Source organism: Lepidothrix coronata, unplaced genomic scaffold, assembly GCF_001604755.1.
Source record: "Lepidothrix coronata isolate B3197 unplaced genomic scaffold, Lepidothrix_coronata-1.0 Scaffold260, whole genome shotgun sequence".
Classification (NCBI taxonomy): Eukaryota; Metazoa; Chordata; class Aves; order Passeriformes; family Pipridae; genus Lepidothrix; species Lepidothrix coronata.
In genome coordinates this window covers 778,618-803,107 of record NW_016690440.1, presented here as the reverse complement: position 1 = coordinate 803,107, position 24,490 = coordinate 778,618, and the positions used below count along the sequence as shown (strand labels likewise).

At 52.6% G+C, this 24,490-nt stretch overlaps 1 protein-coding gene across 14 annotated transcripts in view; it reads left to right on the top strand.

The window, feature by feature from the left end:
* The window catches only part of CHD6 (chromodomain helicase DNA binding protein 6), an 89,023-nt gene that overhangs the window by 7,111 nt on the left and 57,422 nt on the right, over nt 1-24,490 (top strand). For 6 of the 14 annotated variants that reach the window (XM_017835572.1, XM_017835570.1, XM_017835571.1 and 3 more), the window contains exon 1: nt 8,135-8,311. The exons of 4 other annotated variants lie outside the window; for them this stretch is intronic. In XM_017835572.1, coding sequence (XP_017691061.1) covers nt 8,299-8,311 — 13 coding nt within the window. In that variant the 5' untranslated portion in view covers nt 8,135-8,298. Of the gene's footprint in view, nt 1-8,131; nt 8,312-11,978; nt 12,064-24,490 lie in introns of those variants that run through there. 4 more of the 14 variants (XM_017835581.1, XM_017835573.1, XR_001878180.1 and 1 more) reach the window with 3 other exon arrangements.

The following is a 24,490-nucleotide window of genomic DNA, read 5'->3' as shown; positions in this document are numbered from 1 at the left end:
TCTCTTAGTGGCTTGGCTCAGCTGGTGCTGTGTGCTTGCTTGCTGTCTGGGTGACCCCATGGTGATGGTACTGGTTGGCCAGGAGTGTCCTGGACATCATCTGTCTGTGTCCTGAAGGAATGCAGCTTGAGTCCAGGAGAGACCCACAGCAGCTCTGCCTGTGTGCTGTTGGAAGAGGCTTGGTGTGCTCTGGGGTTCCAGCTCTGTTTGGAAAAAGGGACTCTGCAACGCTGGGGCTCTGCAGCCTGTGTTAGTGATGGTGGCTTGATGTGCTCTGGCATGAGGGGTGTGCTCAGCTGTGGCTCTCCAGTCTGGCAAGGCTGATGCTCTCTCCACTGCCCCCTGAGCTAACTCTGACCACAGGATCACGAGCTGGGGCAAGAAGGGGCTACCTCTCCATATGTGCTTTCAGTAGCATTTTACTTGCAGCATGTCCAGGCAGGGCCTCGGGTGCTTGCTGTTTAAAAAGGCTACCCAAGTGTATGAAAGCATTGCCCATAGCTGAGGAGCTGGCATCATTGAACCCCAAGCATTTGTGTATGAGGAATTGAGGAATTTCTCTTTGGCACTGCTCTCTGCCTTCCATACTTTAGTCGTTCTTGGGACTGTGTAAAAGATACAAATGTAAGGAAGCATTGAGATGATTGAGAGGAAAGTCTTGTTACATCTGAACTCTGGAGACTGTTCTCCAAAGTAACTTCAGCTGAGATTGTGTAGAACTTGTATCTCAGAGGGTTAAATTCAAAGCAATCTGCAAGCCCTTGGAGGTGAATGTCAGGGATTTATAGTCCTTGCTGGGCAATGGAAGTGAAGGTGTATGTAAGGATGTGAACCTGGAGACTGGGGGTTAGTGATGCTGCTTGTGAGGAGTGCTCCTGCTCTGTGCTGCATCAGGAAAGTTCACTAAAATTTGCTTTCTCTCCCTGTTTTTTAGATGCTTGGGAAACAGGTCTGATGCTTCAGTTTGCAGCAGACTTTGTTGCTATTTTGGAGCGAGGTTTGCTAGATTCTGTTAGGGTGTACAGGCAGAACAGATGCCATGAGCTGTGGGACCTCTTTCTGGGTGATGAGGAGCAACTTGGCTCCCCTAGTACCTGGCCCTGCTGCAGGCAGGGGTCTTGCCAGCCAACCTTTCTGCCCTGTCCTAGAGAGGGTGACTCGAGTTTGCAGCACTGGCAGGGCAGGTGCAGCCTGTGCATGTGCAGGAGCTCCTCTCCAGCAGGGCAGCATCCATCAGGCGGCCTCTGTAAGCTGCTATTGAAGCTGTCCTGCGCTTAGAGAGTGAGCGGTGTAGCAAAGTGTCCTTTTGCTCCTAGAGGTCCCTTCTATGCCCGCTCCAGCCTGCACTGCGTGTGAGAGCACAGACCAAGCTGAGCTTCCTTTATCACGTGGTTTCTGAGACCCGTAGGACCAGGATGCAGGGCTGCCTGGCCCAAAGAAGAGCTGCTCACTCATCACAAGCTGAGACTACCTTGGGATCAGCCTTCAGTGCCCATGCTTACAAGCTGTGGTGTGAGGTGTGGCCACGGTGGGCAAAGCACCAGCAAGGCTGGCCCTGAGCTCACTTCATGCACTGAACACCCCTCCCCTCTTTGCTGCCTGTGCACGGACAAGGTGTTTGGCAAAGCAGTTGTATCCAGTCCTGCTTGCAAGGCCCTGGAAATGCTTAAAATGCTCACTCTTCCTGTGGCCCAGCTGCTGGTGACTTGGCCACGTTTCATTCAGCTCCTGGCTTGAATGTGTTTCTTGGGGCACATTCCAGTGGGCTATTCACTAGATGAAGCAGGAGGTTGGCAGGAGGACACCAACTTTTTCTTTCACCCTTTTCCTTTACTGTAGTTTTAGTAGGAGGACAATGGAGAATAACTTACAGTCAGCAGGTAACAGGAGCAATTGGGGGACATCAGGTGGATGACTGACAGGGATAAGAGTGATCCACCATGAAGGTCTGTCAGGAGGCAGGGAGTTTCAACTGGAGAAGACTGACAAAAATGCCTGAAGGAATGATTTTTCAGGACTGGACTCTGCAGTGGGGTGTCCATTACCATATGGAGCTGTGGCCAGAATTGCTGTGCCTTCTCAGCAGGAAATCTGCTCTTCATGTGTGTCTACAGCCAAGCCTTGAGGTGCGCTGCAAGCATTTGTTCACTCTCTCAGTAGCCCTGCTGTGAAGGTTGATTTTTTTTTTAAATTTTTTTTTTTTTTTTGGTCCTTATTCCACCATTGGAAAGTAGAGGCACAAAGGGCTTGATTGCCTTTGAGGAGCTGTTTGCAGTGTGGCAAAGCTGTTTTCTGACAGCTTGAGTTTGCTGTCCAGGACATTAACAACAGTAAGAGGGGAAGATCTGTGCTTTCAGGAATGCCATCTCATTTTTTGGCCATCTGCCTTGGGATAGCATGAGTTTGGTGTCATTCGGTGTATAGCTGTCAAGCAGTAACCTTATAAAAGGGTCTTTGAGTTGGCCAGCTGTCAAGGTGTGCTGGTTGAGCTGGCTTTTGTACACCTTTCTTGCTAATAAAGGTGCTATTGGCTAAATTATGTGCCTGGTGGCATCTTTACAGGGACAGTGACCTTGAGGATGGACTTGGACAGCTAAGTGAAGCTCTGAGTGCTTGTGCTCGAGGAATAAAAGGCAGCAGGAAAATGTGCAAAGTGCGCAGGGTGCTGGTTTCTGCTGAAACCTCTGTGTCCCTCCTGGTAGCTGGAGAGCAGCTGGATGATTTGCTCTGATGCAAGAAGCCTCTGAAGCAGCTGATAATAACCCCTGTGCTCCTGTGAGCTCAGTAATTCATCACAGACTTTTCTTACACTGCTGGGAAGTCTGGTTCCTCATTGGTCTGGGAAGCCAGCAGGAGCTGAGCCCGTGATCCTCTCATTGCCCAGGCGTAACAGGCAGGCACTTCAGGGAAGAAAGCCTGCTTCCAGCACCAAGAGTGTGTCCTCAGAGCTTCTTCGCCCATTTCCATCTAAAATGTAGCTGGGGTTGTGTTGTCACTCTGACCTGAGGCTTTCCACAGCCTCCTTGGCAGCCCAGGCGCATCTGCCTTGCACTTGAGGCTCTCTGCCTTGTGGAGGAGCAGACTGCGTGTACTGTCCCGGGCTGGGGAACAGAAGTTGCCCACCAGGCATCTTTTTGGTTGCCAGCAAGCCGGTCCTGCTGCTGTGTTGAGCTGCCATTAGCAGTGTGCTCCTGGCTCCCCCATACAAGGAGAGAGGCTGTGAGCTGGCTGCCTCTGGCTGCAGGAGGGTACCAGAGGGGCTGGAGAGCTGTGCAGGACACTGCCGAGGTGGCAGTTGGCTGTAGGCTTTACTGGCTTGCACAGCTTGGGACTCTGATGTAGCATGTGGATACAGATACTGTGTTTTCCCTTATTTTAAAGTAGGAAATGAAGTGCTGGGAGTGTGATGGGAGAAGTGAGAAGGCTTTATGGCCACTGGCACAGTCTGTTCCCTGGACACTCCATTCATGTCCTTCTTGTTGGCTTGCTGACCAACATGCTGGGGCTAGTGAATAAATGGAAGGAAGATTTGGCACTGGTAATGGAGAAATGGCTTTTTAAGATTTGGCAGATGGGGCAGTTAATTTGGCCTGTGTGGTGGCCTGGGTTGAATGCCACACCAGAGGGTGTTTGTGTTTAATGGGGAGCAGAGGTCTGGAAGTGCCACATCAGTGATGTGCGACGGGCTTTACTGATGTGGCAGGAGCTGGGGTTGCTCTTGACAGAGCATGCAAATTGTGCTGGTGGGATGCTGCCCTGCAGGGAGCTGCTGCAGACCCCCTGCACGTACAGGAGTGCTGTAGCTGTTTGTGCACACCAATGCACCCATGAAATCGTGGCGCTCAGCACTGCTGCAGGTGGTCATGTGCCTGCCCCTGTGGGAGCCAACCTGCTAGGTGCCAGCTATGAGCCTTGGCAGGCTTGGCCTGCCTCCGTTCTCTCTTCCTTGGCTGCATAGGTACTGAATTGTAGAGGTTTGGTTTATCTTTCCTCTGTTTTTTGCCTTGCTGATGTTGAGGATTAAAATCCAGTGCTTGGGGCTTATGAGCAACTGTTTGGAGTGAGACTCTTGGCCTGCAAATCAAAAGGCAACAGACGTACTAGGCTTGAGAAACCTCTTGCTCCTGGCAGCTCCTGCACACCAGGGTAGCAGGGGGATGATGTGGGAAAGGGCATACAGCTGATGCTGGGTGCATCCCCGTGGCAGGGAAGGGGCTGCAGTGATGCTGGGTGCATCCCCACTCTGCAGACGGCCACCTCTCAATTCCCAGTGCCACTTGGGAGTGGTGTGTCCCCTTGTTTTAGGCTGTCCATGAAGGTGATGAGGGAAATACCTTTTAGGGTGAGCTCAGACCTGGTTTCCCTTTCTTTAGCAGCAAGGTGGAGTGCATTTCTTTGTGCATGCTGACTGGGCAGGCATGGCTTTGCATTCATGACGTGCCTTTGCTGAACAAAACTAAAGGGGTTTCAGCCATTCTGCTGCTTTCTCTTCCCTTGTGCTGTTGGTCTTTGCTTGTTGCTGTGCTTCCTGGAGTCTGAGCAAGCCCTTGGTTCTCAGCCCTCTGGCACTGTGCAGCTTTGAAATAGCTGCTGAAGGTCATTGTGGTTATGGTCTTGGGTTAGGAGCTGCATTTGAAAACCCTTCAGAAAGGAGCTATTGCTGGTTTTGCCACGTGAGCTTGTCATGAGAGTCATGAAGTGCAGCTGACTGAAGCTGCATTACCGGGGGCTGTATCCAGCCTGCGTGTGCTCTCTTGCTTGTTGGGTGCCAACAGAGCATCCTCTGTGCACAGGCAGTGGCACAGGCCCAAGTGTCTCCCCAGGGTCTCTGACGTGGCTGTCGCTGTAGAGCTGAGAGCTTGGGAGCAGAGTGTTGGTGCTGAGCAGGCTTTTTGGAGGGGAACGCTGTGCAGCATCACTGTATTCCTAATCCCAGGAAGCAAGCAGCGAGGAGGTTGTGATGAATTATTGCCTGCCCGTCAAAGTCTTGTTGCCTGTTCTCCTGTGGGGTGGTGGAGTTTGGTGTCCTGGGAAGGTGCTGCAGGATTGCCGTGGGAAGGTGCTGCAGGATTGCCGTGTGCATTGGGTGGCCTTATTAGTATATCTCTTGGCTTCCCTGGCCCCAAAGAGAACACAGTTCTTTCTCCCCCTCCTTCTTTTTTTTAAAGATTAAAATATTTTAAGAACAGAAAATTGCTTGGAGCATAGCTGTGGCTTCCTTGGGAGTGGCTGTTGGTGTGATGCTCTGCCTGTCCTGGACACGTGCACCCACCCGAGGCATGTTTGCTCCCTTACTTTGGGATATTTGGACCTATGTGGACCTCTCCTTGCTTCCCTTCTGCTGCCGTGTGTCCTGCTGAGGGCTGTGGGCCCTGTGTCCCCTTCCCATCGGCACCAGGGAGCAGTGAGGGAGTGTTAGGGCAGCTCTGAATAAAGACCACTTGGCTGCTCAGCGAAGCCTCTGCTGATGGGATGCTGAGGGAATCTCACTTTCCGTAGCTGTGTGAGCAGAGCTGGGAAGCTGCTTCTCCATAGCCTCGGCTTGGGAAGGAAAATGTACACAGTGCTGCCTTGCAGCGAGCTCGCAGGCTCCCCAGCCCCCCGCGTCGCTGCTGCTGCTGCTTCTCTTACTAAACTACTGGGTTATTTTTAACTTGGAAAAATTACAACCCGAGATTGGCATTCTCTACCCCCAGCGGAGGGCTGGAGGCAGGATGTGGGGGAGGCACTGCGGAGGGCTGGGAATGCGGCTGGCCGCTCGGCCGGCCCGGCTCCAGGCCGTGCCCCGGCCCCGCCGCGCAGCCGGGCGGGGAGGCCGCTCCTCCTCGGCGCGGCTGCAGTTGCAGCCTGGATTCCCATGGCGAAGGCACGGAGCAGCTGCAGACACATAAACAAATCCCGCTGCAGCAGGCTGTGGGGAGAGAGCCGGGCTCTGCCTGCCAGGCTCGCTTGCGTGACAGCCTGCAGACGGGTAGCTGCTGACGGGGGCTGGGTACCTCCTTCAAAGAGTATCCCGCAGAGATGCTCCCGGGTGATGGAGTGTGCTGTGGAGGAGCAGCCAGCCAGGTTGCTGTTTTGCCCAACAGAGGAGGCTTTGCTGGACCACGCAGCCCAAATTCAGCTTGCAGAGAGCTGGTGGGGAGGAGCCAGGGAGAGAAGTGTCACTCTTGTGCCGTGTTTTTCTTTCCCCCTCCCCTAGCTCTGTCTCTACAGTGTTTTGCAGGCAGTTGTGTTGCCAGCGCTTGTCTCCCCTGTCTGGATCTCCCCGAGTGAGCAGGAGCACCTTTGTAAATCCAGTGGCAGGGAGATGTTTCTGCAGAGTCCCTTATCCATGCAGCCCACAGGAGTGTAAGTTCCCTCAGTCCCTCTGGATTGCACCAGACACTCAAGCTTCAAGCTCTGGCAGCTCTGCTGCTGAGATGTGTCTGTGCAGCCCTGGCTGGGAACAGGGATTGATAAGGTAGCAAGACTTAAACAGCACCAGAGGACTGCAGATACGTCTCTCTCTGCTGTTTCTCTCAGAGAAACCGTGTAGGTTGAGCCAAGCAGATAAAGAAGAATGCAGGCTCCAAGTTCTCCTCTTGGTCTGTCCCAGCCAGACCCGTGGGTCCTTGACTGCTGCTCACCTGCAGTGTGGATGCATCAGGTAGGGAGGGTGGCTGATGCCTGGGCCATGCTTGTTTGTCCTCAGGTTTGCTGTCTTCCTTGCCAGCAGCAAAGCTGTTGAGGGTGGAGAGTGTTCTGGAGGCTCCTCTAATGGGCAGGTGCTGCCAGGGCCTGGGGCCCTCTGCTCCAGCTTGTCTGGGAAAGCCTGCCAGAGCCCATCAGTCCTAACCTGTCATCTGCTACTCAGTAGCTTTCCTAGTGACTGGGGCAGGAGTAGCAGTGTAAGGCAGCAAACCTCTTGACAAGCAATGGCCAATACTTATTTCTCTCAGCTGTCTTCAGGCAGATGCAGGCACCCTTGCTGCTTTGGGAATAATTTGTTTGCTTGTCGAGGCTGGTCCCTTACTCCCATCGCACTGATCCCATTTGGCCTCGCTTTGGACAGTGAGCTGGTGTGAGGCTCCCCAGGCTGTGGGATGGGGCACAGCATGAGATACTGATGCTGTTCCTGTGCGTCTGACCTCAAGCCAGGGCTCCATGAGTTCCTGCTGGAGCAGTAGTACTGATGCCTCAGCTCTGCAAAGGCCTGACGTGATGCCTGACCCTGTTACAGAAATTACATGTTTTGGTGTTATCCCTGTATGATAGGGAATGGCTTCTGGCTTCTCTCCTCAAGACTTGTAAGGTTTGTTGTCAGGCATGAGACACTGTTCTGTGGTTGAGCCAAGGGCTGCTGCCATGATGATGGCAGGTAGTGGAGGGCAGAGCAGCTCTTGGACAGCCAGGGCTGGACCAGCACCTCTTCCCCTCAGTGAGCTACTCTGCAGCTTATGTGAGGCAGTGGGGTGTCCCCACCACCCCAGAGTGGTGTGTACACACAAGGACAGCTCCTGACACTGGCATTGGAGTTGGTGTGTGGGGTGAAAGACCAGGACCCTTTGCTTGTGAGAAAGGCTTCTGAAAGTTCTCAAGTTGCCCCATTAGCTGGTGCCCTTTGTTGCTGCCTTGTGTCTGGCAGGGCTGAACAGGGCCCTTGTGCTGTGGCTGTGGGAGCTGCCTGCAGTTATTTCTGAGACTGCTCATCAGTCTGTACTGTGACCTCTGCCAGTGTTTCTCAGGGCAGCTTATCACATCCTCAGGTACCAGAGCAGCAAGGCTGTGCTGAGCCACCTTCTGTCCATGAGCCTGGCTTGCTGCTGGCCTGCAGGCCTGAGCAGCGCCTTTGGACCTGGCACTCCTGACTGATCTCTTTTCCTTCAAGCTGTGCCCGAGCACTGGGGAGATGGAGCACTTCCTGAGGTGCTTCAGCAGAGCAGACCTGCTTGTCTGAAAATTAGTGATTTCATGGCATGGCTGTGCAATTCTTGTCTCTTCTTTATCTCCCTGCCTTCCTGCTTGGCCTTTGGGGCTGCATGTGAAGTGCTGTGCCTGTTTGGGATCTGTATTTTCAAAGAATCCTTCTTGTAATCAAAACCACGGCAGGGGAGGAGAGAAGGGCCACATGATGTTGAGGAGGTGAACAAGGAAGGAAGCGTCACCAGAAGTCTGCTGACATATGGAGGTTGGACACTTCTTGCTGCTTGCTGTGAGACCTTGTCCTTGGCACCTCCCCGGACCTTGAGCCTGCTGTGCTGTGCCAGGTGCTGCTCCTGTGTCTGGGAAGGGGACCCTCAGGCTGCAGGGAGCTGGAAGATGAGTCAGCCAGGTATATTGTACTAGAGCACTTCTCTGGTTTGTAATAAGCAGAGGGGCCCCTAGCCTGAAGTATGGGGCTCCTGTTCCCCTTGAATGTCTTTGATGAACCACCAGAAGAGTTCATCTTCCAGTCTGCCTGGTAGGAAAAGCAGCTGATCACTAAATCTAAGAATCATAGAATAGAGTGGGTTGGAAGGGACCAACAGTTACTGTGCTTCAGCAAGTTAGGGACTCTCACTTCTGGCCTGGGACTTGAGTACCCAAGAGACCTGCTGAGAAGCAAATATGTTCCCTTTGCTGGATTTTTATGCCTTCACTGAGATGTGGCATGTATGTGCAGGGTGCCGAGTGGCTTGGTTGTGTAAGTGAATGTTTGCCATGCGTGTGGGCTGAAAATCAGAATTGAAATGTATCGTGTGCAGTCTCCTCTGGAGATACTCAAAACCTGCCTGGACACGATCCTGTACAACCTGTTTGAGGTAAACCTACTTTAACAGGGGGCTTGGGTGAGATGATCTCAAGAGGTCGCTTCGAATTCCAGCAATTCTGGGACTGTGTGGTGGCACACATCAGCTTACAAGTTTACAATGCCCAAGGCTGCTTCAAGCTTCTGCTCTTTGCTGCAGCAGCTTTGGATGGACTTTGGTACAGAATTCCTATTTAGAAAGGGAAAAGAAAGAGTGCAGGTTTTCCAAATGAGTTATCGCCAGTGTTTCTGACACATAAGTGGACATGCCCACAAGGACCTGTGGGTGCCTCTTTCCTTCATGAGGTGGTTTGTGAGCATTGCTTGTTCCTTGAATCCCATCTCCTCTTGCACTTGGAGAAAGCCACATGCCCCTTTTGTTTATCCTTCTGAAGAGTATCACTAAGGACCTGGTGGTGGGGTGTTGATTTTTGTTTTAACTGCAGTCATTGTTTCCTGGCTGCAGTTTATTTCTACAGATAAAATCTGAGCTTTTTCCCCTTTGAAGAAGGCAGCCACCTGCCTCACACAGGCAGCTGAACATGGAACTGTACTGCAGGGATGTGCTCTAATAAAGTAAAAAAATTTGCTGCTGCACTGCATAAGGAGTGTTCTTGGGCAAATGCCATTAGTTTCTGCAGATGCTGAGGCCTCTGCTTTGTCTGGGTTTGTGGCCCTGTTGACTGTTGGTGACAAGCCTAGGGACGTGACCTGGGGCAACAGACAGGGCTGTGCTCATGCCTGCCCTGGGGCTGAGTTGGCCTCAGGAGAGCTTCTCAGCTGCAGCTAAGGCATGTACAGAGGGGTTAGGGGGCCTGGGGACATCTGAGCTGTCAGAGAAGAGAGAGGAGGACAGGGCTTGAAGATAATGCAGAGCCTGGAATACAGGACTGCGTTCAGAGCTGCCGACTCCCACCTTCCTCACCATGCTGCAGATGAGATTTCCTGTCAGGAAATGAAAGTTGCTCTTTGGATAAAGGCAATGAATAAAACTTTCTTTCTGAAGTGCCTTGTTGTGTCCGTGACTGAGGAGCTGTTGGAGCATCTGTTCCTGTTGAGACATAGAATTCTTGAAGGGATATTGGTGGAAGTCTTTAATGGGACAATGCCAGATATTGTGCTCAGAGATTGAACTTCATATGTCTGAAGTCATCTGTGGGCCTGGTCCTTGGTGGTGGTTTTGAGGATATCTTGGGAGCACATGCAGGAGCACATAAGGAGAGGGAAGGGCTGAGAGAAGTCTGAATGTGTCCCCACGGGAAAGATGGGGTAGCCTGACTCTGCTATATGCATTACTGGTTTTGGAGGCTGTTCCCCAGGTTGTTGTGAACCATAGAATCATAGTAGTTTGGAAAAGGCCTTTAAGATCATTAAGCCCAATTATAAACATAGCACTGCTGAAGTCACCACTCAACCATGTCCCTAAGTGGCACACTCACACATCTTTTAAATCCCTTCAGGAATAGTGACTCCACCACTGCCCTGGGCAGCTGTGCCAGGGCTGGACAACCCTTTTGGTAGAGAAATTTTCCCTGTGTCCGACCAAAACCTCCCCTGGTGCAGCTTGAGGCCATTTCTTGCTACCAGGTAGAAGAGCCCACCTGGCTCCACCCTTCTGTCAGGGAATTGTACAAAGCAAGAAGGTCCTCCCTGAGCCTCCTTTTCTCCAGGCTGGGCCCCTCCAGCTCCCTCAGATGCTTCTCACCAAACTTGTGCTCCAGACCCTTCCCCAGCTCCGTTCCCTTCTCTGGACATGCTCCAGTCCTTCAGTCTCATGAGGGTCACTTCCTTGTCATGAGGGTCCCAGCACTGAACCAAAGCTCCATCCCCCTGCATTGTTCCTCCCAAAGTGCTCGTCCTGTTGGGACCCTGAGAACTGGTCCTGTTTGACTGATCCTCACCTATGTGTATGTGTTAAGTTAAAGGGAGGACACCTTTTTGTTGGGTATTTTGGTGATCAGTGAACTTACATTAGCCCGGCCCATTTTGGGGATGCAAAGAACCAACGGGAATTTGAGATGTGAGAGCCCACCAGCAGAGTCTCCTAAAAGACGAGTGGGACGTCAGCTGAGAGCAACTTGGATGGTGCAGATGCATCTTATTGCTTGCTCTTGGAATACATAACCTGTGGGCACAGTCCTTTTCTGCTTGTTCACGCATGCTATGCTTTCAGCTCTCTGGCTGTGGAGACCGTTGGTTTTGTGGGCCAGTCTAATTACAGCTCATTCCCACAAGATATGTTTTAATGTAATTCTATCTTAGGTGGTGTTGGTGTTCTCTGTGATGAAGCTCCTTTGTGCAGCTGGAATAATCCTTGTCTAGCTTTCACTGTTTTGCAGTGCAAATCTGTACAGTGCCTCAGGCTGGCTCTTTTTAAGGTTTCAACAAGAACGGGTGTTGTTTTTAAGAAAGAGGTTACAGAAAAAGGCAAAATCTGATCTTTTACCTGTCCTTGTAAAAATTCAGTGAGCCTCAGCACAGCATCAGCCTCTGAAAACAAACATTTGATTTTTAAAAGTTCTGTTTGTCGCTGTGCTCTATTCCCTTTGCATCTCTGTGAAGGAGGGCAGGAGCCTGACGCCATCGCAGGCTTTGTCTTGCCTTAAATGGAGAAGTGTCTTTCTCTGAAACCTCGTCCTCATTCTCCTGCTGAGCCTGAGACATGGAACCCCAGGTATTGCACAGGCATTGCACAGGTAAAAATTTCTCCCATCCCAAGTGTTTTGGCAGTTACCTTCCAGCCCCACTCCCATGGCAGCTCTTATCCTTCAGTCCTGTCCCTAGCCTGTCATTTCTTGGGAAGGGGTGGACATGGCCCTGAAGCCATGGGGCAGACCTGAGACTTCTCCTAGCATGGGTCTCCAGGTGTTTCTTTCTGGCAGCCCCTTTCCAGCTCTGCTCTGCCTGCAGCTCCAGGCTGTTCTCAACCCTAGCTCTCTCTTTTTGGGGAAGCTCTAGGGAAGGCTGCTGAGCCATTTTCCAGACCAAAGGTTTCTCTAAGCCCCAGCCTCTGTAGAGGCCCCCACTTTGCCTTGGCAGCCCATAGCCATCCACGTTCCAGTTTTATTTCAAGACTTCCTCTGTCCATCAGTGTCACCCTGATCCTAATTTTGTAGCTGAACCTTTTGACAGTCGAAGTGCAGCTCTAGGCTTTGTCCCTCTCTCCACCCTAACCCTGGCTCTAGCTCTCATATTCCACAGAACAATTGGAAAGGCCCCACAGCCATTGGATGAAAACTGACCCAGCCCAGCTGTCCTGCCAGCCCCTGTTTGGATGTTGAAGTCCCAGCTCAGCTGTAAGTTCTGTCTTTCACTCAACCCTTTTATTTTTTGTGAAGAACTAGAGGGAAGACCCCTAAACCATGGCTCACACCAAAGCTTTTGCTCAGCCCAGGACTCTGAGCTGTTCTCACTTACCTTTGGCAGCCCTTTTCCAGTTTTGCTCCAGATGGGTCAGGCATTCTGCTTCTGAGCCTGACTCCTCGTTTGCCTGTGGGCTGTAAAGAAGGGATGTAAGGAAGGGCCCCCAGCCATTTCTTGGCTAAAGGTGTCTCCCACATGGGTCTCTTGGCAGCCCCTCTCCCCAGGTGTGGTGTAGCCTTTCCTTTCAGTCCAGACCCTGGCCTTGGGAGCTGTTTTCCAGCTGAGCTCTAGGAGAAGCCTCTGAGCCATTTCCCAGCCCAGCCCCTTTACCTTTTGGCAGTCTCTTTCCAGCCCCATATGAGCTCTAGGCTTTTTCTGACCCTGACCCTGGTTTTTCAGCTGAGCCTTAGCCAAGTCCCCCAGCCTTTTTCCTGATGAAGGCTTTCTCCCAGGTGAGGCCTTGTGCAGCCCTTGCTTTGCTTGAGTGAGCCCTGCCTTGCCATGCTGCCTCTGCACCTCTGGGTTTTCTTTTTCTTAGCCATAGCCATGATTTTCCTGAGAAGCCATAGAGGAGTCTCCTACCAGTTACCTGGACCAGTGTTTTCTCCCAGCCCAGCACTCTTGGAAGCTGCCAGGTACTTTTGCATCCCCTTTGCAGCCCTGCTTGAGAATGCACACAGGATCACTCTTGAGGAGAAAAGACAACACAGAAAGAATCATGTCTTGTCGATACCACCTAAGGAGTCCTTCTGCTGTGCCTTTTGCAACCAGACTTGTCTATCTCGTATTGGCCTTTTTAGCCACCAGCCCGCTTGTAGCAGATGTGAGTAGAGCCCTTCCCAAATCTTCGTTCGCGAAGCCCGGCCATGATGATGTAGCCCCGCTCCAGCTGCTGCTCTGGACTTTATTTGTCTCAGCACTATCCCAACCCTTATCTCACGGCCAAGGTCATTCTTGAGGAATGTGTCTGCAAGCCCAGGTCTTTTAGCACCCCCCACTTTCTTCTTGTGAGCCCTTTCTGGCCCCTCTCAAGCTATGGGTTTTGGCTTTCCTTCACCCTAGTCTTAATTTCACATCTGAAGCTCAGCCACGAGGCTTCTCCCAAGCCGGGTGTTGTGGCAGTTCCCACTGTGCTCCGGCAATGCAGTTCCAGCCCCACTCCCCTGGTTGTCCTGTGCCTCTGGAGGGCCTGTTCCCCAGGCTTGCCCGTGACACAGAACAGAGTTGTGGTTAGCTGGGGTTCCTTAAAATGTTATGTGCAAATTTCTGTTTTTGTTTTTTTTTTAAAGTCAGAAACCTGCTGTTTCAAAGTCAAACAGACAGGGAATGTGCAACATGAACTTGTTTCCCTTTTCCCCTTCCTTCTCGTTTGCTCTCTGGGAATACCGAGCCGATGAAGGATATGGATGCTAGCACACACAGGCTAGCATCCCAGTTTTGCATCCAGGCTTTGGATTTGGAGTCTGGTGTTGCTGCTAGCACGCAACCTTGGTGGGCATTATTTTTCTTGTGGAACAGCTGCCCACAGAAGTTCAGTTAGTAGTGCTTGTGCAACCTTCACTGAAGCATTTTCAGGTTTTCAAGTGTTTCCTTTAAATATCCTCTTGAGTTGTGAGGTGGTATGGTTGAAATGCAGCCAAGGCCATGAGCACCTCAGACCTCAGGCTCCAGGAGAGGGGGAGAGGTGCTGCTCTGAGAGGTGGGCAGCAGATGCTCCTGCTGCTGCCCAGGTGTGGAGGCACTACTGCCCTAGAGCTGCCGTAAAGGACTTCTTTATGGGCAGAATCAGTTTTTCAGCCTGTAAAACAGTTTTGGGGCTCTTGTGTGGCTCTTAAAGGTAACTTGCACAGATTTGAAGGAAAAGGAGCCAACAGCAAGTTGCTAAGTGCCTGTGACAAGGGGTATGAGCTCTGATCCAGGCTGCCCCTTGGAGTGTGGGCAGCAGTGCCATGTGCCCCTTGCACTGGGGCTGGTCTGCACCCACTCCCTGCTGCTCTGTGAGGAGGGGTGGGAGATGTCAGGACTGGGCCTCTGGTGAAAAGTCTGCATCTTTTATATTTTCCTAGGGTAAAACTGCAGCCTCTGAATCTGGAAAATTGTTTCAAAAAAGCAAGTCTGAGGTTTAAACCCTCTTAGAAACCTTTTCCTTTTTTGGGATAAGCAGCATCTTGAAAGAGGGTAACAAACTGTGAGCCCTTCCTCCCACTGAGCTGGGTTTCTAGCACCCTGCCTCCCCTGACCCAACAGTGCTCCCAAAAAGCTCCCAAAATAGTTGGTACTTCCCATCCCTGGGGCAATTATTTGATCCTCTGCAGCTGATCTGAGCTATTCTCAGAGCTAACAGCTGGTCCGGGCAGGCTCCTGGGTTGGGGGCTGTGCACCCCCGGAACCCAGGCTGGGTTCTGTAGCCCTCTCCGGTGAGCGGGGTTGTGGTCCTGTTAGGAGCCCTCAGTGCAGGGCTGCCCGTGGGGGGGTCCAGTCCTGCAGCCCATGTCCCCTCCTGTGCAGAATCACCTATGCTGCAGTTCCCAACTGAACTGCATCTGTGAGCGAACTGCACACAGAGCTCGCTGTCATTGTCACACAAGGTGATGAGATGAGTATTAGAATTATTTGTTCTTCTGCAGTAGTTTTAAATACTGACAGTTTTGGATGCAGTGTTAGTGTCTCTCTGGGAGCTTTGTGCAACTGGAGTGGATTCATCAGGATTTCCTTCTAGAAGCTCTTAGCCTGCAGGTGAGGAGGTGTGTGTTGCAGCAAGCATCTGCCCAGTCAGACTGAAGCAGCAAAACAATGAATGCTGCTTGCTGTGATTACAGACCACTAGCTATGCCCTATGTTAATTTAATTAATGTTAGAGAATATTGTTTGAAACGTTTTTGTCTTTAGTTTCAAAACCTGGCCAAAAATATACATATCTCATTAAACAGGGGCTTTGAGAGTGCTGTGGGATATGTCTGAGGTAATCTGAGATCTGTTTGGTGGGCCAAGGGGGACCTTGAAGAGCTACTGTTTTCACCCCTTGCACAAGTTGCAGGCACACTAGCAGTATAACTACTTTTGCAAACCATATACTAAAAATTCTTTGGAGTCCTGTGGCAGGTTGTCTTAGAGATTACCTGTTTCTAGCACTGTGAGTTACGATGCCTGTTAGAGCCTTGCGCTCACAGGGGCGTTGCGGGGTCTCTCTGTGGGCCTCACGTGCCACTGCAGGTGTGGCAGACACTGCAGGTGGGGGCCTGTGGGGACACGAGGGTGTGCTCAGAGGGTGCTGCACACGCGCCTGTCACCCAGCCTGCCATGGCCCGAGGGCTTCTCATGTCTGGTGGTAACAGTGATATTTCAGATGTGTGAATGTGGGCTTGAGAAAAAAAGTCTGCTGGTCAGCCTGATGCTGGGTAGTCAGACTCCCAGAGGGGCTGTGAAATGTTTCCCGGGCTGGCCCTTGCTCTGGGCAGGCAACATGGCCAGGGATGCGCTTCCAGAGGCTTGGTAAAAAGTCAGGGATACTTTCTCACTTGAGAGACAGCTCAGCACAGGGGAGAAAAAAGGCTGGAAGCTGTTCTTGATGGGACTGGGGACCTCCTCTGGGCAGTGTACTCTAAAGTGAGGTATGGTGGATCCCAGCATCCCCCATCCTGGACAAACATCTGAGATCTGGAGAGGAGCTTTTCCTTAGGGACTGGCACAGACTCCTCTGAGCCTTCCCCAGCCTCCTGAATTTGCCCCATTTGCTCAGTCATGCCAGCCCTTGGAAGCATTGGGTGTGCTGTTGAACTGCTGATCACTACAAGCAGAGTTCTGTCTTGGATTTTCCTGGGGTGCAGAAAGGAGAGTGCCATGTTATCTCCAGCTTCAGTCCTCTCTGACCTCAGGCTGGCCTTCCCTGAAGTGCAGCCCCTGGCATGCAGAGCAGCAGTGGAGCTGGGGTCCAGCATGTGAGGCATTCCTCCTGCTTTTGCACCCTGGGCTGCCTCTCTGATCTTTTTAGCCCCCTATATAGGATATAAATATAGGTATAATCTAAAATAATAGGAAGACAGAAGCAAGGTAGGTGCAGAAAAGCAGGCTTCCTGTTCCAGCACTGGCCCTCACAGGAGCTTGGGACAGAGCTGCGAGAGGAGGGTCTCCGAAGCACAGAGGAGCAGGGACGTGCTGTGTGACATATGAACAGCCCCAACAGGAGCTTTGGTGTTGAATAGTGCCATAGCTTGGCTATGGCAGAGGGAATGTGCACTCAGGCTGGAATGTCAGCTGGGCAGCGAATTACAAGGGAACATGGTGGTTTAGAACAATGAAGGAAGGTGCAAGGAGAACTGCAGCCCATGTGGACTTGCCTGTCAGGGTATTGTCTGAGCACCTACTGCTTCATTTCCATGCTTCAGAGCTTTTCATGAGCCAGGAAGGATATGTTGCTTGTGTAGCTGTAAAATCCTTGCCTGGCATGTGTGAGACTCTGTTCGGGAGACTCACCATTTTGTTTGCAGAAGTGCACTCAGCTGTGGGGTGCTGAAAGGATCTGTGGGGCAGCCAGGACAGTGATAGGAAGGTGCTGCAGGCAGCAGGGCAGAGTGGGACCCTGAGCTGGTGGGGCTACCTCTCTTGAGCAAGCAAGTCCTACAAGCCATGAGTCCTGCCAAGATCCTGTGCTTGGGATGTGCTGTTGTGCTTGGAGTTGAATCTAGCTACCCGGTACTTGGGTGCTGGATGCTTGGTACCTGCTCCTGCCATGTGCAGAAGGGTATACCAGCTGCTCCAGAACATCTCCTAGCTCAGCTTCATGTGAGTGCTCACGTTCTCCTGGGTGGCTCTCTGCGGGCCAGGTGCCGGAGTCTGATGGTGGTGTAGCACTGCACGTACAAATGGAGTCCTTGGTGCTCTGTTTATGATGCCCAGCACATGCATCAGTCATGGGTTGTACTTGAGGGTGAGTGCACAAGTGTGCATTTTGTTTGCTCAGAGCTAGATTTTCAGCAGATGGTGTCGAGCAAGCAAGAAATTGGATGCTTTGGGGTAGAGACGTGTTGTATGGTGGAAAGTCTGGAAAGGCGCTTTGGCTTTTGTGCCAGCATCCACCTCTCCTTCTGACATGCAACAGGATGTAGGCAAAGGCAGTCTGTCTTTCCATCAGGTATGATCTTGAAAAGCATCCTCAGTGGGGGCCCATCTGTGATGTCTTTGTCCCGGGCAGTCCCTGGGGCTGCTCATGGCTGTTCTGAAAGGCAGTGCTAACTCCCGAGTGCTGTGGGCTCAAAATGTTGTGTTCCTGTGTCCCTGCTCACACGGATGAGTTAACGTGGTACATGGGTGCTGGGTGGCACACACCATCCAAGGCTCTGCGCTCCTGAGGCTCCAGCTCAGATGCCACTGTGGCTAAGCCAGGCCAAGAGGACTAGCTCACACATGCCTTTGGGTATATCCCTGTTACCACTTTAGGACTTTATTCCTTTTCCTTCATTTGTTGACCTCCTCCCACAGACTAGGCAAGTGTGTTTCTGCAATGCCTGTTCAAAGTTCTCCTCGAACCCTGGAGATCTTTCTCTTTACAGGCTGATTAGTCAGAGCCACTGTGACTTTTCCGTGCCCTTGCTCTCAGCTCACTTTCAGCACCTCTTTTTCTCCTCCACCTGAAGATCATATTGAGATCTTCTCCCATTTCTGAGGGAAAATGGAGGTGAACCACTCTGCAGGACGTGTCCTGACGGAGCTGCATGCACAAATGAGATCAAGGGTCGCTCCTCGCAGTGAGCTGTGGTTGCTGTCACAGATGCTTGAGGACGGATGTTGGGGCTGCGTGGCAGGAGCACTGTGTGTGTCCGCAGGATACTGGGAGCACATGACCCACATGTTAGCAAGCCTCAGCCTCTGAACTAGGAAAATCAGAAGAGCCACTCTTGTGGGAATGATGGTAGAAGAAGGAGAACACATGATCACTGCTTGGTCTTGGGTTGGTGTTTGCTCAGTTGTGGAATTTCTGATAGTGTTTTTGGCTTCTGCACAGATGCTGCAACTCCTGGAGGAGCCCAGGCTGGAGTGACAGGAAATACTGGCATGATGTGGACTCAGTCTGGTATAGGGATGGCTTCTGCTTTCAGAACAATAAAAATAAATCCAAGGGAGTAGGATAGTAACCTGATGTGCCTCAGATTGTGTAACCCTAAACGTCATTGCTAGCAGCAGATGCTGTGCAGAGGCTGTGCCATAGCAAGTTGGGCTGCTCATGGAGAGGGTCAAAACACAGCGTTCAGCACTGCTCTGCTTGTCTGTTGAAATGCAACAATCCAGTTCCCAGTGCTGGTCAGCCTGCCAGCGTGTGCCATGGTGGTGTGCTCGTGACATATGTGCAGTGCCCGGCACCGGGGGCTTGCCGAGGAGGCTGTGCCACCACCTCATGAAGGAGGACTTGCCCTTGGCTGTTGACAGCGCTGGTACCTGCCTGGTGCAGGGATGTTGCAGGCTGGCAGCGCAGGGGTGGGATGCATGTCAATTAAAAAGCATAAAAAGGCATAAAAATTTGAGCATGGAGAATGAAAACTCCCCACTTGTAACAGTGGCAATAAAGCTGAATCTAGCAGCCTGGAGCGCTTGCGTGATGTGCTAGTGAGAACATGTTGATCTACATATGAAAACCATAAGCTTATTTAGAAAATTGGGCTGTCTCATTTGAGATTAGAGTTTCTCTTATAATCTGCAAATACTTAATTAGCATGGAAATGGCTAGTTAAGTGGGGTTCTCAGTGCACATAAAGCCACATTCCAGTGTGGTGGTACACCCTAGCAGGTGGTGTGCTTCTCTTCAGGATGCTGGACAAGTTCCTGGCTCTCAGACCAGGCAGAATGATCTGGATACAGCAGGCAAAAGCAGACCACAGCACTGGGCAGACATGAATGTGTCCCTTTCCTCCTGTCCAGCTTGTCCCCTAAGAGATGGTGGCAAGAGCTGTTTGCTCCACAGGATTATGAACAGTACAATGTGTTAAATGCCCCAGGTTCCCTGGTGTCTGGAGTCACAGCTGGCCACAGTAACTCTGGCCCCTGCCAGCACAGAGCTTAATGGAGCCTTCCACAGACCAGAATGGCATGTCATCCTGGGAGCTGGAGCAGGGCCCTGCGAGGCCCTGGGGTGCTGCCATCCTCTCATGGCACCCTGTCTGCAGCCAGCTCTGAGTGTGGAGACCAGGGGCTCTCTCCTGACACTTGCAGGGACTTTGCAGGGCCTCTCCTTGGACTTGAATGACTTTGCACGTGGTTGGAGTGGGTATCTCAGTTAGAATCATTGAATCACTAGGGTTGGAAGAGACCTTTAAGATCAACTGTCCACCCAGCACTACCACTGTAACCGCTAAACCACATCACCCAGCGCCAGATCCAGATGCCTCTTAAACACCTCCTTGGATGGAGACTCCACTACCTCCCTGGGCAACCTGTTCCAATGCCTGACCATCCATACAGTGAAAAATCTTTTTCTAATATCTAATCTGAATCTCCTCTGTCTCAGCCTATGGCCATTCCCTCTGGTCCTCTCACTGCCGGCACCGTAGGAGAGACCGGCCCCCACCTCATGCAACCTCTTGTCAGGGAGTTACAGAGACCAGTGAGGTCCCCCTGAGCTTGCTCTTCTCGAGACTAAATAAACCCAGCTCCCTCCACCGTTCCTCATAAGACATGTTCTCTAGATCCTTCACGAGCCTTCTTGCCCTGTGCTGGACACACTCCAGCACCTCAATGTCCTTTTTAAAGTGAGGGGTCCACAACTGAACACAGTACTCGAGGTGCAGCCTCACCAGTGCCAAGTACAGGGGGATGATCACTTCCCTGGTCCTGCTGGCTGTGCTGTTATTGATACAGACCAAGATGCCATTGACCTTCTTGGCCACCTGGGCATACTGCTGGCTCATATTGAGCTGGCTGTCAACCAGCATCCCCAAGTCCCTTTCTGCCCAACAGTTCTCAAGCACTCCTCCCCCAGCCTGTAGCACTGTGTGGGGTTGCTGTGACCTGGCACTTGCCTTACTACTGAACCTCATGCAGCTGTCCTTAGCCCACTGATGGAGTGTGTCCAGGTCACTCTGTAGAGCCTTCCTACCCTCGAGCAGATCAAGCAGATCTTGAGGTTAAACTGTCTTCTCTGGATCTAACTGGATCTCTGGATCCCAGCCTTGTTTTATCAAGACATGCACACGCTGGCTTCAATGCTATGGAAAGACACAGTTTGTAGGGTGAGTGTGATACTATTGTGTGCCTGTAATGAGAGGGTAGAGCATGCAGAAGACCTGTCTGCTGCCTTGGGACTGCTGCTGAGCATGGGACTGCCCTGCCATGGGGCTGGCCTGGCCCTGTCCTGGCTTGCTGTGCCAAGCAGCTGAGCTCTGACAGCGATGGGACATGACTGCCTATAATGCCTGGGTAGAGCATGGTATGTTCAAGATGATGTACATGGGAACAGACAGAAGAAGAAAGATGTATAGATGTTTCCTCCTGGCTCTTTGAGAGAGAGGAAAGTCTGTCTGCTCTGTTTCTGTCTATCTAATGCCGATTGTGGCCTGAGCCAAGCGCTTTCGAGGCACAGTCTGTCCTGGGCTGTGGCCAGTGGTGAGGACTGCTTGACACTTCACTTCCAAGGGCCAGAGTGGCTCTTTTTGTGGCTGTGAGCAGCCCTTGCTGCTGAGAGGAGGAGGCACATAGCCTGGTAGCTGCCTCCTGCTGGTGTCAGAGCAGGCACTGTGCAGGGCACCTTCTGGGTTCACTTGTGTCTCCCACAGCTCATTCCTGGGTGTGAACCCGAGTAGAAACAAAGGTGTGTGCTGAGAAGTGACCATTCTGCTTCTGTCATGAAAAAACCTCCTCCTGTGCTCTGTTCTCCCATGTCCTTTCTTGAACCCGTGCCCTTGTCCCCTCTGGTCCGGATGCTCATTCAGAGCGTGCCAGAGGGCTGGCCAAGAGCTCCTTCTCCCTTGCTTGTGCCAGTGCTGCCAGCCATGCTTGGCTCGCACGGTGCCTGGGCTTCTGCCCTGCCTCTTGTAAACCCCTAAAGCCAGGGGTGGTCTGCAGCCTGCTGCACTCAGGGAACTGCCAAAGGCCTTCCCTGATACTGACTTTAACCTGGGAAAATTGTTCATGAGTCGTGTTGCACTCCTAGGGGAAAACAGATACTAGGAATGGGCGGGTAGGTTACCCTGCCCCAGCCTGGTCCAGAGGTGCCCTGGGAAGGAGAATGGCATGCTGCAGGCAGAGGGCTGCTTTGGCAGTGGGGTCCTGGCTCTCCTTCCTGGGCCAGGAAGAGCCCAGGAACATCCCTGCCCCACACAGCCGATCCTGGGAGCACTGGACCTGCAGCATCACCCAGCTGCCTGCTCGCTGTCCCGGTGCAGAACCTGTGCCTGGCCTCCTGCTGCAGGTGACAAGGCTCATGAAGCAAGGCTAAAGCTCGGTCCCTTGAGCAGCTGGCTCGCAGTGCTGACTGCCCTTCCCTGCCTGCAGCCATTATCCTGCTGGCCCAGTGTCCCCTGCTTGAGATCCTGCCCTAGCTGGAGCACTGGGGCCCTGGGAACGGGTGGGGTGGTGCCAGAACAGCAGCTGATGGGAGCAGAGGCCAGGACTGCAGGACAGCCACCAGGGCTGATGGCAGCAGGGCCCTGCAGCTCTTGCTGGGCTCTGGAGGTAACAGAGTTGGGCCACTTGCTCACTGCAGCACCAAGTGTCTTGGTATCCTTCAGCCCTCTTTGGGCAGCTGCAGCTGCCTGTGCTAACACTGTACAGGAGGGACCTGGGCCACTGAATGCGTGTGATCCACAGTATATGATTTTTTATTTGACTTTTTTGTTTAAAAGTCCTGAAACCCTAGAGCTGAGTGATAGGCCTCTTGTAGGCCACACAACGAGAGACTTCCAGCCTGGGCTAGCCCCATGCTGAGGAACTTGTAGCAAGGTATTTATCTTGACTTTAGCTTGCTGGAAGTTTTGCTGCCATACAGACAATGTATGAGCCTTTCTCCTTCCCTGGTATTTCACGGGTCTCGATGAAACCTCTGGTGTGCTCCATGTGGAACCCTCACTCTGCTGGGATGGGATCAGAGGGCCACAAGTGCCCTCTCTGGGCTCACTTAGGCCTTGCCCCGGGCATTGGAGGTGGACAGAGCTGCACTGGTGAGATGCAGCAGTTCGTGGAGGGGTGTGGTTGGATGTACCAATGTCCTGCTCTACTGCCTTGGGAGAATCCTGTGCTGCTGGATCCCATCCTGGTGCTATCCCCACAGCTGTGTCAGCTGGAGACATGCACAGGCATCATAATGCCAGGTGCCAGGACTCAGCCTGCAGCCTGGAGGTTGACTGGATGGTGTGAGCTCTGTCCTGGGGCTGGCCTGCAGAAACCCTCAGTGTCTGCCAAGGGGTGATCCAGGCACTTAGTTAAAAGTGTCAGGGAGCGAATCTTTGGGGCAAGGAAGTAGTGGGGAGAGCTCCCTGAGCACAGAAAGGACACCATGCCTTTACAGGGCTCTAAGGGACCTCACAGCCTTTTGATGATGGAAAGAACAGAAGAAAATTGATTGAGCTCTGGAACAGGCTCCCCAAGGAAGTGGTCATGGCACCAAGTTTGTCTGAGTTCAAGAAACATTTGGACAACACTCTCAGGCACATGGTATTGTTCTCGGGGTGTCCTGCACAGGGCCAGGAGTTGGACTCGATGATCCTGATGGGTCCCTTCCAACTCAGCATATTCTGTAATTCTAAAATCTGTGAGTGAAGGGCTGGGAAGCAGAGCCAGGGCAAGAGCAACTCCTGTCCTGGGAGGTGGGAGGGACTGGGTGGGCCCTGGCAGGCCCTACTGGGTGCCAGCTGGGGCTGATGGGGTAAGACCAGTGCACTTGAGTGCTGCTGGCAAGGAGGGGTAAGCTGAGCACCTTGGAGCCTCCTGCAGCACAGAAGCCACCATAAAAGACAAACCAAACCCAGGTCTCCAACACTTCTGGCTGCAGGCACACCCTTGGGATGGGACTGCTCTCTGCTGGAGCCCAGCAGGATTGTTCTGAGCTGCTGTGGCCACTGAAATCTCTGCCTGGTCCTTTCTGGAGGGCACCTCTGCTGCAGCTGCATGTCTTCCAGCCCTGTGTCCTCTGGGCCCTTCTGGGGCACATTTGGAGCGGTACAGCATGACAGGCTTAGTCATGAGAAAGAAGTCCTGTTCATCCTGTCCACAGATACCATCAAACTCCTCCCTGCTCAGGTGGTGGCACTGGGTGCTTTGCCTTGCTCCCACCAAGCCTGACTTAGAAATGAGCCATGCTGGCCTGGCCCATACCATGTAGCCAGGACCAGAGTTAGAACCCTTTGCCTCTTCTCCTTGGTGTGGTGGGTGTGTGCCATGGACCAGCATCTGCACGCAGATGTCCCCTCACACTGGCCTAAGCACTGCCCAGCTGTAGGGCCTGTTGGGTTTTGGTAAGGTTTGGGCCTAGCAGGGTGCTCCTGCTGGGGAGGGGAGACATGATGGGGGGTCTCTGGGGCCGGCCTGCAGGCTGGAGGTGGTGGGAGCTGTGCCCTCGTGCCCAGTGAGTCTGACAGCTCATGGCTTGTGGAGTGGGGTTTGCATGGTACAGGAGGGAAAGGAGAGGCAGGTGTTTGTGAGATTTGTGTCTAAAACACTTGTCAAATACTTCAGAGCTCTTTGGCACCCGTTGCTGACACTGTGGGGCAGACAACTGCTGAGGGTCGGCTGCCCAAAAAGCATCTACTGCTGACAGCTCTGTTGTGTGTGCTGTGGCTGAGGCTGCTGTGGGACAGGCATGGGACTGTGACCTCAGCCTGCCCCCTTGACTGTCACAGCATGTTCATCCTGGGGAGCTGTAGTCCCATCCATCCAGAATTGGTGCTGTTTCCAATGCCGGCCCTGTGTGCGCCCTCTCTGGGGCTGCTCCTGGCCTCCCTACTGCCACGGCACCGTCAGGAGGAAGGCAGAGAGCCCAGCTTTCTTGTGACTCTGGCAGTGTCCAACCTATGCCCAGTCCCCAGAGGACTCAGGCCTGGGCAGGTGAATGCTCACCAGCCAGCCTGGTCCTCAGTGTGCGTGACAGCCCGTGGAGGGTGTGCTGGGTGCTGTGTCTCTGCGTTTGGGCAGAGCTGCTCCAACCATGCCTGCAGGAAGCTGTAGCCATCATGGAGAGATGAGCTAAAACGTGCTGCTGGCCAAGCTGGACCACAGCCACCAGTTGCAGGAGCCCTTAAGGAAGAGTCTTTTTGTCCCAGAGAGCTGTCGGTGTGCTGCATTGCCACAGACCCCTCATTGGTCCCCTCCTCCAAAGGGGGACAGTGTGGGGACCTGGTCATACAGGCCTCTAGCACTAAGGTGCTGCTGAGAGCTGGG